A 12,201-nucleotide genomic window follows, 5' to 3' on the forward strand; every position below is an offset into this window, starting at 1 on the left:
GTGAAAAAGATAAAGTTTAAGTAGCATAAACTTATGATGACATTGTCAAATGATGTAATCATTTTAATATAGCATATCACATAACACATATACCATGGATGCTATACAGAGACTACGTTCCATACAAGTTAATCTCTTGTGTACAGAATGGTTTGATTTCCTTTTCCTTTCAGAATATTGGGATGAGATTTCTGTGTGTGGAAAATGTCTCTGAAGTGTGTATTGCTTCTCTGTCCAACTTCTTTGTCAAACCTCTATCCAAATAGTGTCATAATACAAAGGCACTGAATCACTCGAGGGAAAGCTCTTTTGGGAATAACAGAAAGATGGATGTATGGAGAATTGGATGAGATTTACAGGCATAACCTCCGGGGGGGGGGAATGGAGGGAAATCATTTTGATTTAATGGCTGTTTTCAAATCCGTAGCTGGCTGTACGGAGAAGAAAGGCATCAATTTTTATGCCAGTAAAAGTTCATACAAGGTGGAACAGCACTTTATGCTGGACCTCTTTAGTATGCCCTGGGGAGTCCTGCCTGTTAATGCTGTTTTTCGTGGAGAGCAATTGATAAAAATCCAGCACCTTCAACAAAGGTGCTCGCCCAGGCTCTGGATGAATGCAGCCATATGTCTTTTGTCTGCAATACGGCGCACATTTCCATCAATTGGCCGAACAGTCTCAATGACGATAAGCGGTTATCTGTGGCAGGAAAGGGGTTTATGGGAAATTCAAGTAAGACAGGTTCTCATAAAACAAACCGCTTGAACTGTGCGAGGCCAAACAAGAACTGCAACAAGCAGCTGAAAAACAGAAATCATAAAGGTTTTTTTTTTTCTTTACTGGAGTTTTATCTAAATGTTTTATGATCTAATAATAATAATAATAATAATAAGAAGAAGAAAACAGTTTCTCTGTCCACAGAGTGAAATGTTTTTGTGGGCAGCCTCTCCCTGTGTCAAGGATGAATTGGCAGATACCGTTGAGAGAACAATCCAAACAGAGCCTGCTGAAGCTGCCCAGTTCAATGCCTGTTTACAAAGACTTGGCTGGCATTCCCGTGCAGTCTTGTTATGTTAGTGCATGTGTGTGCACTTGTGTGCACGTGTCCATGCGATTGTTCATGTGAGTTTTTTTTTCTTCACAAAAAGCCAGAGGGTCACGGAACAGATTGCACGGGGCGACCCAATATCGTCCCTCTGCTGCCAACCAAAGCCAGCAGCGGAACAGCGGAGCTCCCTTTTTACATCCATCTCTCTTATAGCCGATAAAGCCGGAGAAACCCGACGACCCGCTCTATTCTTTACACAGAATAAACTCTAACCAACTGTTCAGTGAAGCAAAGATGAGAACAACTGTTCCAACAGCCATTCTTTTTCTGTACAGTAAATGCCTACCCGCCAGAGAAATTGCCCAATAACAGTGCATGTGAAAATGATGTTTTGGCTACATGTTCCTCTGTCAGGAAATTAGTAAATTCTTCCCACATTCATTGGCTTGATAACCTAATAATCACGTCTAGACAATTTCCCAAACTCAGGCCAATCAAATCAGAAACACACAGCTTTCAGAGGATGTTCAAATAAAACCGTCACAATGGAGATTATTTGTTTGTGTGCAGCTGGGTTAATAAAAGCGGGAGTCATTAGCTGTGAAGACCCCAATCTGTGTGACAGGTCATCCTTAACGGCCATACATGCGTCCTCTGGGATCAACTGCCATTCTGGCTGCACTTCCTCACATTGTTGAAGTCACTGCTGATGCATTTCCTCACTCTGTTGGTGAATCCACATGGTGCTGATCACACACAAAGAAATGCAATCTCTCAGTTTTGGGGAATGAGAGCACACACACCCACCCACACACACACACACACACACACACACACACACACACACACACACACACACACACACACACACACACACACACACACACACACACACACACACACACACACACACACACACACACACACACACTACTATAGTACATAAGCATTCGGACTGTAAAGCAGTTCAAAGTGCTGTTAAGTAGCTTCAGGGCTCCAGCAGTTCTTAAAAGGCCAACTGTTATGCCCAGAGGCAACTCTCTTGTAGGGAAGATCTTAAAGTCGTGCTCTGGTCGTCTTCAAAGGGCCCACCTATGTGCCAGGTCTGTCCAAAATGGGTTGCTCGGTTGTCATAGTTCCTGCTTGCTGTACTGCCATAGCCCTGCATATCTCGAGTGAACACCCTGAACAGGCAGAGAAGGCACACACACACACACACACACACACACACACACACACACACACACACACACACACACACACACACACACACACACACACACACACACACACACACAGAAACATTCAAACAAATACTCAAGAAGTTAGGAATGACCAGCTTGAACTCACGTCCCAAAACTCAGACTTTTCACACACACACACACACACACACACACAGATGTATATATAAACAAGGGACCAGCAGGGCTGAGAATAGCATCCTAAGAGGGGAATGAGGTTGTCGAAGTTATGCAAGATCTCTTTATTTGGCTGTAATTGGAAATAATGGGCCTCGCTCAGCAAAGACCACTTCCAGGGTTGTATGTTATAGTGCGTGTATATGTGTGAAAGGCATTCAGCGTTGCGTGTGTGCCAACTCCCTTTGTTTCACTCGACGTACATACACACAATACGGACGCTCTGCTTTCTCTGTATCCATAACAATGTCACATCCAAGCACCCAGTCCTTAATTTGGGCATTTGTGCTAACCGACAAAACAAGACAAAAATGCTTTCAGCAGTTCCTAAATTTAAACACTGCATAGGAAGTGGGTGTTTCCTGTTCCAGTATTGTTCCTCCCCTGGGATTAGTCCTTTTGGGATTGTTCGCCCTGACAATTGGGCTGCGGTGGGCATTGTTGCATTGTTTTGTCCCGGCGTCCCCCGTGTTTTGTTGTTCTAATGTCACGGCCACCCCATCAAAGGCCAGTGAAGGATGAGGGAAATGGGCTAAGTGCCCGATGTGCTGCTGGAGTCAATTGAGAGGGCTGGTACCATTTATAGATCGCACAGAGAGAGCGTGTGTCCGTGTGTTTGAGGTGGGGCGCGGCATGCACTAGGGCTACTTGTGCATGTTTACTTGGTGGTTTCTCTTTAGTTGTGGGTTGTCAAGGTTAATTACAGGTAGATTTTTAAAACTTAGAGTGGAGTCTTTAAGTGTTAATATCCAGGTGCTTAAATTAAAGCTGCAGTAATCAATATTTGTACATTGCGGTCATAAACTCCAGCTTTTTTCAGTTGAAATGCTCTGCTAAACCAACTGTATGCTCCCTGCCCACAACCAAACAACAGACAAAGCTGGTAACTATCTGGTGAGCGTATGGAGCATGTAGCAAGTTAAAAAGCAAGTTAGAATCGGCAGAGACCAAAATAGGACAGTGAATAATGGCCAGAAACACAACCTTAAGATGAATATTAATGGTGCCCATTGTATGTTTTCAGCATAAATAGGCAACTGTTTGTTTACATGCACAACAACAGCTAATTAAGGCGAAAAAGTCAATGTTCTGCTGCCCCCCCAAAGAGGCCAAAGAAAACATCATATTTATCTTTTAGGAAATAATGAAGACGTACAAGGTCTTTTCTCTGGATAATCATTATGTTTCAATTTGAAATACTAAAAATTGAAATAGCTACATTTTTTTACAGGATGGGAACATTAAGAAACAACACTTATAAATCATTTGACAACATAAACCCAAACTATTCTTTATATCGGATTTTATAATAATATCTGAGTCAACCAGTTCAGTTAGTACAACTATATTATGCATCCGGCTGTCAGAGAAGTTTTGTGAACATTTTTCATCTTTAAATGCCCCTGTGAAAATATTTTTTACCTTGACCTCTGTGTGAGCCCCTTTTCGTTTATGTTTAAGGTCCTTATCTGTGTGTAAGTTTGATCTACAGCAGTACCTGTATCCCTGGATTCTATGTGTGTGTGTGTTGGTGGGCTTGTATAATAGGGGATGTGGTGCCCTTCCACCAGGCAGACAGTTCTATTGTTTATGCTGCAAAAAGGAACACAGTCTCCGGCCTGTCCACTCAGGATGTTAGATTGGACCTCCTTAAAAAAAAAAAAAGAAAGAAAAGGAACAGCCAGCATCACCCGCACCCATTATCCCCATCATCCAGCAGGAACAATGGAGCACCTCCAACATCCTCCTCCCTTCCCAGGAGCCTCGGTTCCCACAGTACTGTCCAGTTGTGGGCCATTGTTAGACGGCCAACCTGTCCTCTGATTGTTCCCAGGCGGACACACACACACACACCTTTCACACACCTAAACACACCACACTCCTTGTTAACTCTCTCCGTATAATAAAGCTGCATCTCGACTTCTCCATCCTCTCTAGTTTCATTTGGAAACTTCCAACCACCTTGAAGTAATTGACTCTCCAAACATGCACAAGCTGGGTCACGGCAGTGGAGCGGGTCATTCCACTGATAGCAAACTAAAGAGGGGGAGTACAAGCTGATGACTGCCGATAGCAAAGCGTTCACCACTCCGGTGCCAATGTAAATCTGGGCCTCATAATCTTCCCCCATTTCGCTAGCTGGCAGGGTAACGTAGCAGAACTTATCCTGGCACTCCGGAAAGGTTATCATCCATTAAGAGAACTCCTGGGGCGCGGACAGATAATGAAACCGTTCTGTTTCATTATTTAATGCAGGAAAGACCGCGGGACTGGAGTAAAAGTGTCAACAAAATAATAATTAGAGTTCTCGCTAAGTGCACGCGAGTTACCACGTGTCGGATTTAAAAAGCTTCGTAAAGTTTTCTCATTTTGTAGCGTTTTATGACACGAGTAACTTCTCCTCCTTAAATCGATGGTGGATTCTTATTAAAGTCTTTGTTCCCTGACCACATCACCCCTCTTGTTTTAATAATGAGGATAATAAAGGTTTTCTTGATTGAATATGTGGAAACTTTCCCCACTTTTTGACTTCACAGGGAGATGAAAGCTCATGTCGAGTACCGGCTACATTACCAAAGCCTTCCTACATTTTCTCTTCAACACTATGTTATTCAAAAACAGCACACCATAGTTTTAATCATCAGACAGGAAAGGGTACAGCAGTGAATCATTGTTTTTGTTGGACTACCATATACATCTGCGACGTTACTAATGGATTGTGAGATAAAGAAATGAAAGCTGCCCTTTAAAGGATAAAGTCAATTTTAGCCTCATGTTGTTCTGCTCATGCATGTATCAACAGGAATGTTTTCACATTAACATTTATATATATTGTACAGTTAGATCTTTTAAGAGAAGTTAACAGAAATGACAGGTGGCAGCACGACCAACTGTGATCTGTGTCCAACAGCATGATACGGGCTGTACATACACACTACTGTGTTGCACAGTAACATGCTTATCCGCCGACAGCTTCATACATCACGAATGCTGCTTCAGGCCCTGTTCTTCAATCATGGTGTGACTAATCACTGTTATCAGGCTAAAATGAACCCGTTCATTCTCATCCAGCTAACTGGGTTGTTTGACAGAGTCAAATGATTGATCGGTTCTTCTTAGAACAGTGCTCTCTTATTTAGAAATAAAGGCAACATTAGTATAGAGTTAGGACAATGATCAGCACTCATAGGGATAGAAGGCTGTCGGGCCTCCCAGCATGCACAGGGATAATAGATACATGGATGTAAGGGCCCAATCCCAAAGTCCTCATTCAGACTCAGGCCCAAACCCAATGTCCCCCTTAAGCCTTCAACCCCGAACCCACAGGGGCTTTACTTGACATCATCTGATAAAAGGTTGAGTGTGAGAGACTGTAAGGGCCGGAAATGGTGTAAATACGAATGTGAAAGCACTTTGCAGTAACATATTACGTTACCATGACAACGTCATATCCTTTTATATACAATCGTGGGTATTTCTTTTATATTTTTTACTCCCTGATTTGAACGTCTTACAGGCTTTTGCCTCACAGCATGAGTCTATTTCCCCTTTGTCAAAAAAGCTTTAATAACAAATTGAATAGAAATGTTTGCTGTGTAATAAAGTCTCTGCTTGCATTCTTTTGCTACCTATGTAAATTTCCCCGCTGCGGGACTAATAAAGGATTATCTTATTTTATCTGATCTTATCTTATCTTTCATGTGTTTTTATGTACCATCTTTAATCCTTAATGTTTTGGGGTAAATGTATTACGCCAGACTGAACACCGATGTGCGTCAACGCACATCAAAGTCTGTGAGTCACAGACTTTTGGGGTGAGTACCTGCAAAGTCCATGAGGGTTTGTGGGCTGTCCCACTGTCAAAACGTCGAGTGTTTGAGGGCTCTCTCACACACATTTTGAAACCTAAAATGAACACTTTCTGTAAGCCTGCATTTCTGCAGACTTTGCCTAAGAGAATTACCCATAATTCATAGCAATGTGACATTTAACACAGGGTTACCAGTTGAAGCCTGGAGGCTGGAGACATAACAAAAGGGTAAACCAAGAGGAAAGCACATGGGTGTTCAGGCTGGCTTATTCAATTTACACAGAAACATTTACTTCAAGGATTTAAAAACACATGAAATCAGAGGAATGCAAGCAAAGTGTATATTACACATTTGGTTTATTCTTCAATACTATTCTATTTTGTATGTCCCAATGCATTTATATCAAATGCATTATGCCAACAATACCAGGATGTTCTACTGCACCCAGTCATGATTTGCAATATGCAGGACAGCATTCTTTTCTGGCTATTCAGACCCACAGTCCTCTGTACAGCGTATACAGTGGGTACGGAAAGTATTCAGACCCAATTGAGCATCTCTGGAGAGACCTGAAAATGGCTGTCCACCAACGTTCACCATCCAACCTGACAGAACTGGAGAGGATCTGCAAGGAAGAATGGCAGAGGATCCCCAAATCCAGGTGTGAGAAACTTGTTGCATCATTCCCAAGAAGACTCATGGCTGTACTAGCTCAAAAGGGTGCTTCTACTCAATACTGAGCAAAGGGTCTGAATACTTATGACCATGTGATATTTCAGGTTTTCTTTTTTAATAAATTTGCAAAAATTTCTACATTTCTGTTTTTTTCTGTCAAGATGGGTTGCTGAGTGTACATTAATGCGAAAAAAAATGAACTTTTTCGATTTTAGTAAATGGCTGCAATGAAACAAAGGGTGAAAAATTTAAAGGGGTCTGAATACTTTCCGTACCCACTGTATGTATATGAGCAAGAGGGTCAAAGTTTAAGGTGCTATGTATATATATGAGGGAGTATTATGTCCCTAATGAATGAATACTACATGCACTGTTTACTGACAGCTGCAGTATGCATTAAAAGTAAAAACAAAAAGTATGCCGTTTGGAACTCAGAAAAAGCGACTTTTTGTGTGTTCTTGCATTGTGTTACTGGTGTCATTTGTTGTTATACAAATAGTTATGAGTGAATGCTGATACACAGTGAGTGACAAGTTCAGTCAAACAACTGACCTTTATAAAACATATTCCAATTCAAAATTAATTGAATGGTTTAAATGTTCTTCATCTTAACGTCATAGTTAAAATGTCATGTTTTGTGGTTATATCTGCCTCTTGACTATCAGATGTATCTTTCTATTTTAGGGTAGGTTCTTTTTTTTTAAGGGTACCTTTTTTTCATTTTGTGTATAACACTTTATTTTTTAATTTAAACTGTGATAATTGCCCTAACAAGTTGTGATGATTTCTCAATAACAATATTTCATTTAAAATCCTCACATCTGTGAGGAAAAAAAGCAACCTTTGTATCTGGCTCACCCTAAAAGCACTCTTGAACCAGCTATCTGTGAATCAGCTTGATTAGGGACTTGTTGCTCAGACAACAGCTGCAGATACATTTTAAGACAGATTTGAATAATTTATAAAAATCCAGACTTCATAATCATGCCTGAGGCAGAATTCATTACTTTGTCTAGCGCATTCCCTTGAAAATATTTCCTTCTTGCAGCTGACTGAACAGTAGTCATTACTTCCTTCCTTTGTTTTTGATGTTACTTTCTGTCCTTGGCAGCAGTATTTGTTTCAGAACCAAGTTGGAACAGATATTTGTTCAGACCTGAAAGTGAAACAATGCTGCTGAATCAAAAATGATGATTTTTAAAATTACTTTGTTTGAGAAAATCAGTCATAGGAACTGGTGATAAAGAATTAACTCAGCACTTTCAGCAAACAAACATTCCTTTATTCGTCGTATTTATTTTCAATAACGCACATAATTATAACATGAGATGTTCAAACCATCCAGACTTCCTAAAATGAAAGTATTGTGTAGATGTTCCAGACAATAGGACTATAAGCAGCTTAAACATCCTGAGCGACCTCCCACACTGTTGGCTTATTTTGTCACATACCATCAAAAGGTTACACCAGATAAAAAGAACTACAACAAAGACCTGTCTCTCATTTCCTTGACTTTTATGTTCACAATCAGTCCTTTCTCAACATACAGAAATGATTAAAAGGAGAAATACTTTTTGACAGGCTTGGAACATGAAAATGTGTTTCATCTTTGACATCTTGTGCATCATTTGTGTGCGATTTAACAGCAGAGACACAAATACATTGGTGTAATAATAACACAACTAGATACCTATAACACAGAAAAAAGAACAATCCCCATCAAACCCTGTCATCAGTTCAATATCTTTAACAACCAGACGCTCAATATTTCATGTGTTATAATTATAGTATCTTACTTTAGTCATTGGTCAATGCATTAACAAGCTAGTGTGACTTCAAGGAGAAGGTCAAATGATCCCATACAGCACAGATACGCTGTGTTTGACTTGATAAAAGACCAAATACGGTTCCTTTTAATTACCCTCTCAACTCTAAAAAGTAGCAGATATTTACACAGGCAAGCTGGTGCATGAGTGAGGATGTATGGCTGAGTTAAATGGGAATTATGGGTGTTTTTTCCCCCCTCTGCGTCACCCTCGTGGCACCCAATGCACTTCTGCTGAGAGAGGGTAAATGCATGTCCCTCACACCAACACGGGTTAGCTCTTTTCTGGTCGGTTCCTGTTCAGAGCAGCTCTAGGTGTGAACTCCAGTTTGTCTTTCAGGCTGAGCACCTGGGTACCGTCCATGCCCTCTTGTTCCTGCAGCTTCCTCTCCTCCCTCAGCTCCAGGATGCTCTTCTCCTCTCTGGGTTTAGGGGTCCCCCGGATAAACCACTCCAGGTGGTAGCCCACTGCTCCCACCACAAAGGCCACGGGGAAGGTGACATAAGGGGCATAGGTCCGTAACGCTGTAAAGACTAGAGGCCACATGGCTGCACTCCGCTTCGGCTCCCGGGTGCTGCATAGGGATGGAAAAAAAGCGTGTTTTATCTTACATTAACAATCGATTACAGTGTTCAATTATATAGAATGAGGGAAAAGTGAAGAGCTATTCATACATAAAAGAGCTCTTATGTAGTTACATGTAACTGAACTCAATGGGAGACCAACATTAAAGTATTACTACATTACATAACAAGAGTTTATGTTCCAACCGGTTTATCAAAACCATAAAAGGAGAAAAATAATCAAATCAAAGCTAGTTAAGTCTTTATTAGAAATAAAAAAAGAAGACACTGAATGTGACGTTACTGTATCCAGACATACAGTACCAGTCAAAAGTTTGGACACACCTTCTCATTCAATGGTTTTTCTTTATTTTATTTTCTACATCATAGATTAATATTGAAGACATCCAAACTATGAAGGAACACATATGGAATTATGTGCTCAACAAACCAGAATATGTTTTATATTTTACTCTTCATAGTTGAATGAGAAGGTGTGTCCAGACCTTTCACTGGTACTGTACGTGTATAATTTGTGTTTGTAACAATTAACCAGTTCAGGCCACCATGTGTGACGTCAGAGAGACGTCACACATGGTGGCCTGTCAGTCCAACAACCAAACATTACAGTACATTACATTACCTTACATAACATTACAGTACATAACATAACATTACATTAACATAACATTACATTACATTACATTACATTACATAACATTACATACACACACACAGCTGAGACTGAGAGAGCCAGCAGGTAGTTCACCACAGCTGCTTCACACACATCCGTACTAAGACATGAGAACATGTCAGAGCATCTGTAATAAACACTCATTAATGTTTCATTATTGTTTAATCAGAAGCTAAAGCCTTCAGCAGAAACATGTCTGTGCTGTATATTCTAATCATTACAGTGTGTTAGTCTTCACTCACCTCTACCGTGTGCACGCTGCTGCAGCAGTGACGTCATGTCCGGTGTGACCGTCGACACTTCCTGGTTACGTTTCATTGGCTGAAGAATCCTCGCTGTGTCTCTCTCGGTGCTTTAGCGCCGCTTAGTGGTGAACACAGGGTACTGCATTGGGATGAATGACATATTTCATACCATATGTGTTTTCTTTTTGTATTCGTTATAGTATTGTGGTTTTTTAAAATATTATATGGGTGGAGGCTTCAAATAAGCCCAGTGGGCTTTCTGCCTCTTCCTGCACTGTAATGTCATTTATCAATGTTATTTGTTATGTTTCAATTGTGCAAATAAACTAAACTAAACTAAACTAAATATAACATGTATTTACACTATTTGTTTAAGCAAATACAAAGGGAACCAACAATATGTGCCACTGGTACTGCTAGTGGATTGTATTAAATACATTGTACAACACTGGGCGGCTGTGGCGTAGTGGAGAGCAAGGTAGTTCTCCAATCAGAGGGTCGGTGGTTCGATACCCGGCTTCGGCAGTCGATGTGTCCTTGGGCAAGACACTTCACCCCAAGTTGCTCCTGAAGGCCATCGGTGTGGACTGATGATGAATGTTAGTTAGAGTCTGATGGTGGCACCTTGATGGTAGCCTGTCATCAGTGTGTGAATGGGTGAATGATATGTAACATACTACTGACTGTAAGTCGCTTTGGAGAAAAGCCTCTGCTAAATGACTGTAATGTAATGTAACACTAAGCTACTTATATAAAACTATATAAAATACATATTTTAAATTTAAGATGGATAAAACAGGGAATCACTGCAAGAGAAATGAAACTAGAGGTCAGAGTCAGTGATCAACTAATAGGGTTACATATTATGTGAATAAAACAGTATTATAAGGTTTATATTTCGGGGCATCCTTTTACAACTGAAACAACAATTTCCCCACAATAATGAATTACATTTTATACAATTATGTCTCATTAATCTTTAGACTTGATACATGCTTTATGATCAAAGAACCTGAAAAGCATATGCTTTGTGGCTTTATAGTCTGAGGGGGCTGTGCTCTTACATAACGTAGCCTATATATGGATGTTTATCCCTTCCTGAAAGCCATTAAAATGCCATCTCTTTTGGTGTTCAAACGTCGATGGCATTCTTGCAGAAAATACTCATGAAAGGCTGACAGATCAGTCAGCGGTGTGTCATACGCAAACAAGGCGTGAACAAGCCCTCAAGTGTCATGATATTTTTCTTTTCGCTTAAAAAGCACAGTTTGACATGTAAAGGCTTTTAGAGGCTTGGTAAACTGCATGAAAACTTTTGCTTTTGTTTACTTTAACTGCTTATGAGGGATGCAGAGAAATTGTGTACGTTTCAGCCACCCGGCAGGTAACCATAAATTGCAGCATTGACTATAGGGTTCGGGGGGAGAAAATATGCTACTGCAGTTTCTGGGTAGTGAATCGGTAAATGGTCTTTGTAAGGCTGCATATGATTGATGACGCTGATATTTCAGCTCGCAGGCCCAAAAGTTTTCCACCAAACTATGCCATGCAGCGTGCGGGGCACAGGGCTGATCTATAGCGATTGGAATGCAGCCTGTCGTGGAGCGATGACCGGTTCCGACTCATTGGTCATTTGTGCAGAGGGAGACATTTAAAAAAAAGAATGGAGCCAAGTCCAAATTTTTATGTTATCATTACTTCTAGAGACAGCTGAAATGATTGTGATTAACAGGACTCTGTGTGGGCGATTATACGTCACGCTTCAGAATGATTCTTTTAAGCAGTTCCTACCTCTCCGCTGTCCATCTTGTATTTGCCAAAACTGGCATTTGATAAGTCATGTCAGATAAAGTTGAAATGTGCTCATCCCCTGCGGGTAAAACATTACTGGTGCCAGTTCTGCTTTACCAGCAGTGCCAG

General features: G+C 40.7%; 1 protein-coding gene across 1 annotated transcript; it reads right to left on the bottom strand.

The window, feature by feature from the left end:
* Window positions 1-8,453: 8,453 nt before the first annotated feature.
* Window positions 8,454-10,354, bottom strand: smim12 (small integral membrane protein 12). The gene is made up of 2 exons (XM_054606438.1): window positions 10,279-10,354; window positions 8,454-9,353 (listed from the first exon to the last, which is right to left on the bottom strand). The coding sequence occupies exon 2, from the start codon at window positions 9,323-9,325 to the stop codon at window positions 9,053-9,055; it is 273 nt and encodes a 90-aa protein (XP_054462413.1). The 5' UTR covers window positions 9,326-9,353; window positions 10,279-10,354; the 3' UTR covers window positions 8,454-9,052.
* Between the last annotated feature and the right edge of the window lie 1,847 nt (window positions 10,355-12,201).

Source organism: Anoplopoma fimbria, chromosome 10 (assembly GCF_027596085.1).
Source record: "Anoplopoma fimbria isolate UVic2021 breed Golden Eagle Sablefish chromosome 10, Afim_UVic_2022, whole genome shotgun sequence".
NCBI lineage: Eukaryota > Metazoa > Chordata > Actinopteri > Perciformes > Anoplopomatidae > Anoplopoma > Anoplopoma fimbria.

Bases quoted from the DNA above. Each gene is read 5' to 3' on its own strand.
- smim12 (XM_054606438.1), bottom strand. From the start codon at position 9,325: ATGTGGCCTCTAGTCTTTACAGCGTTACGGACCTATGCCCCTTATGTC.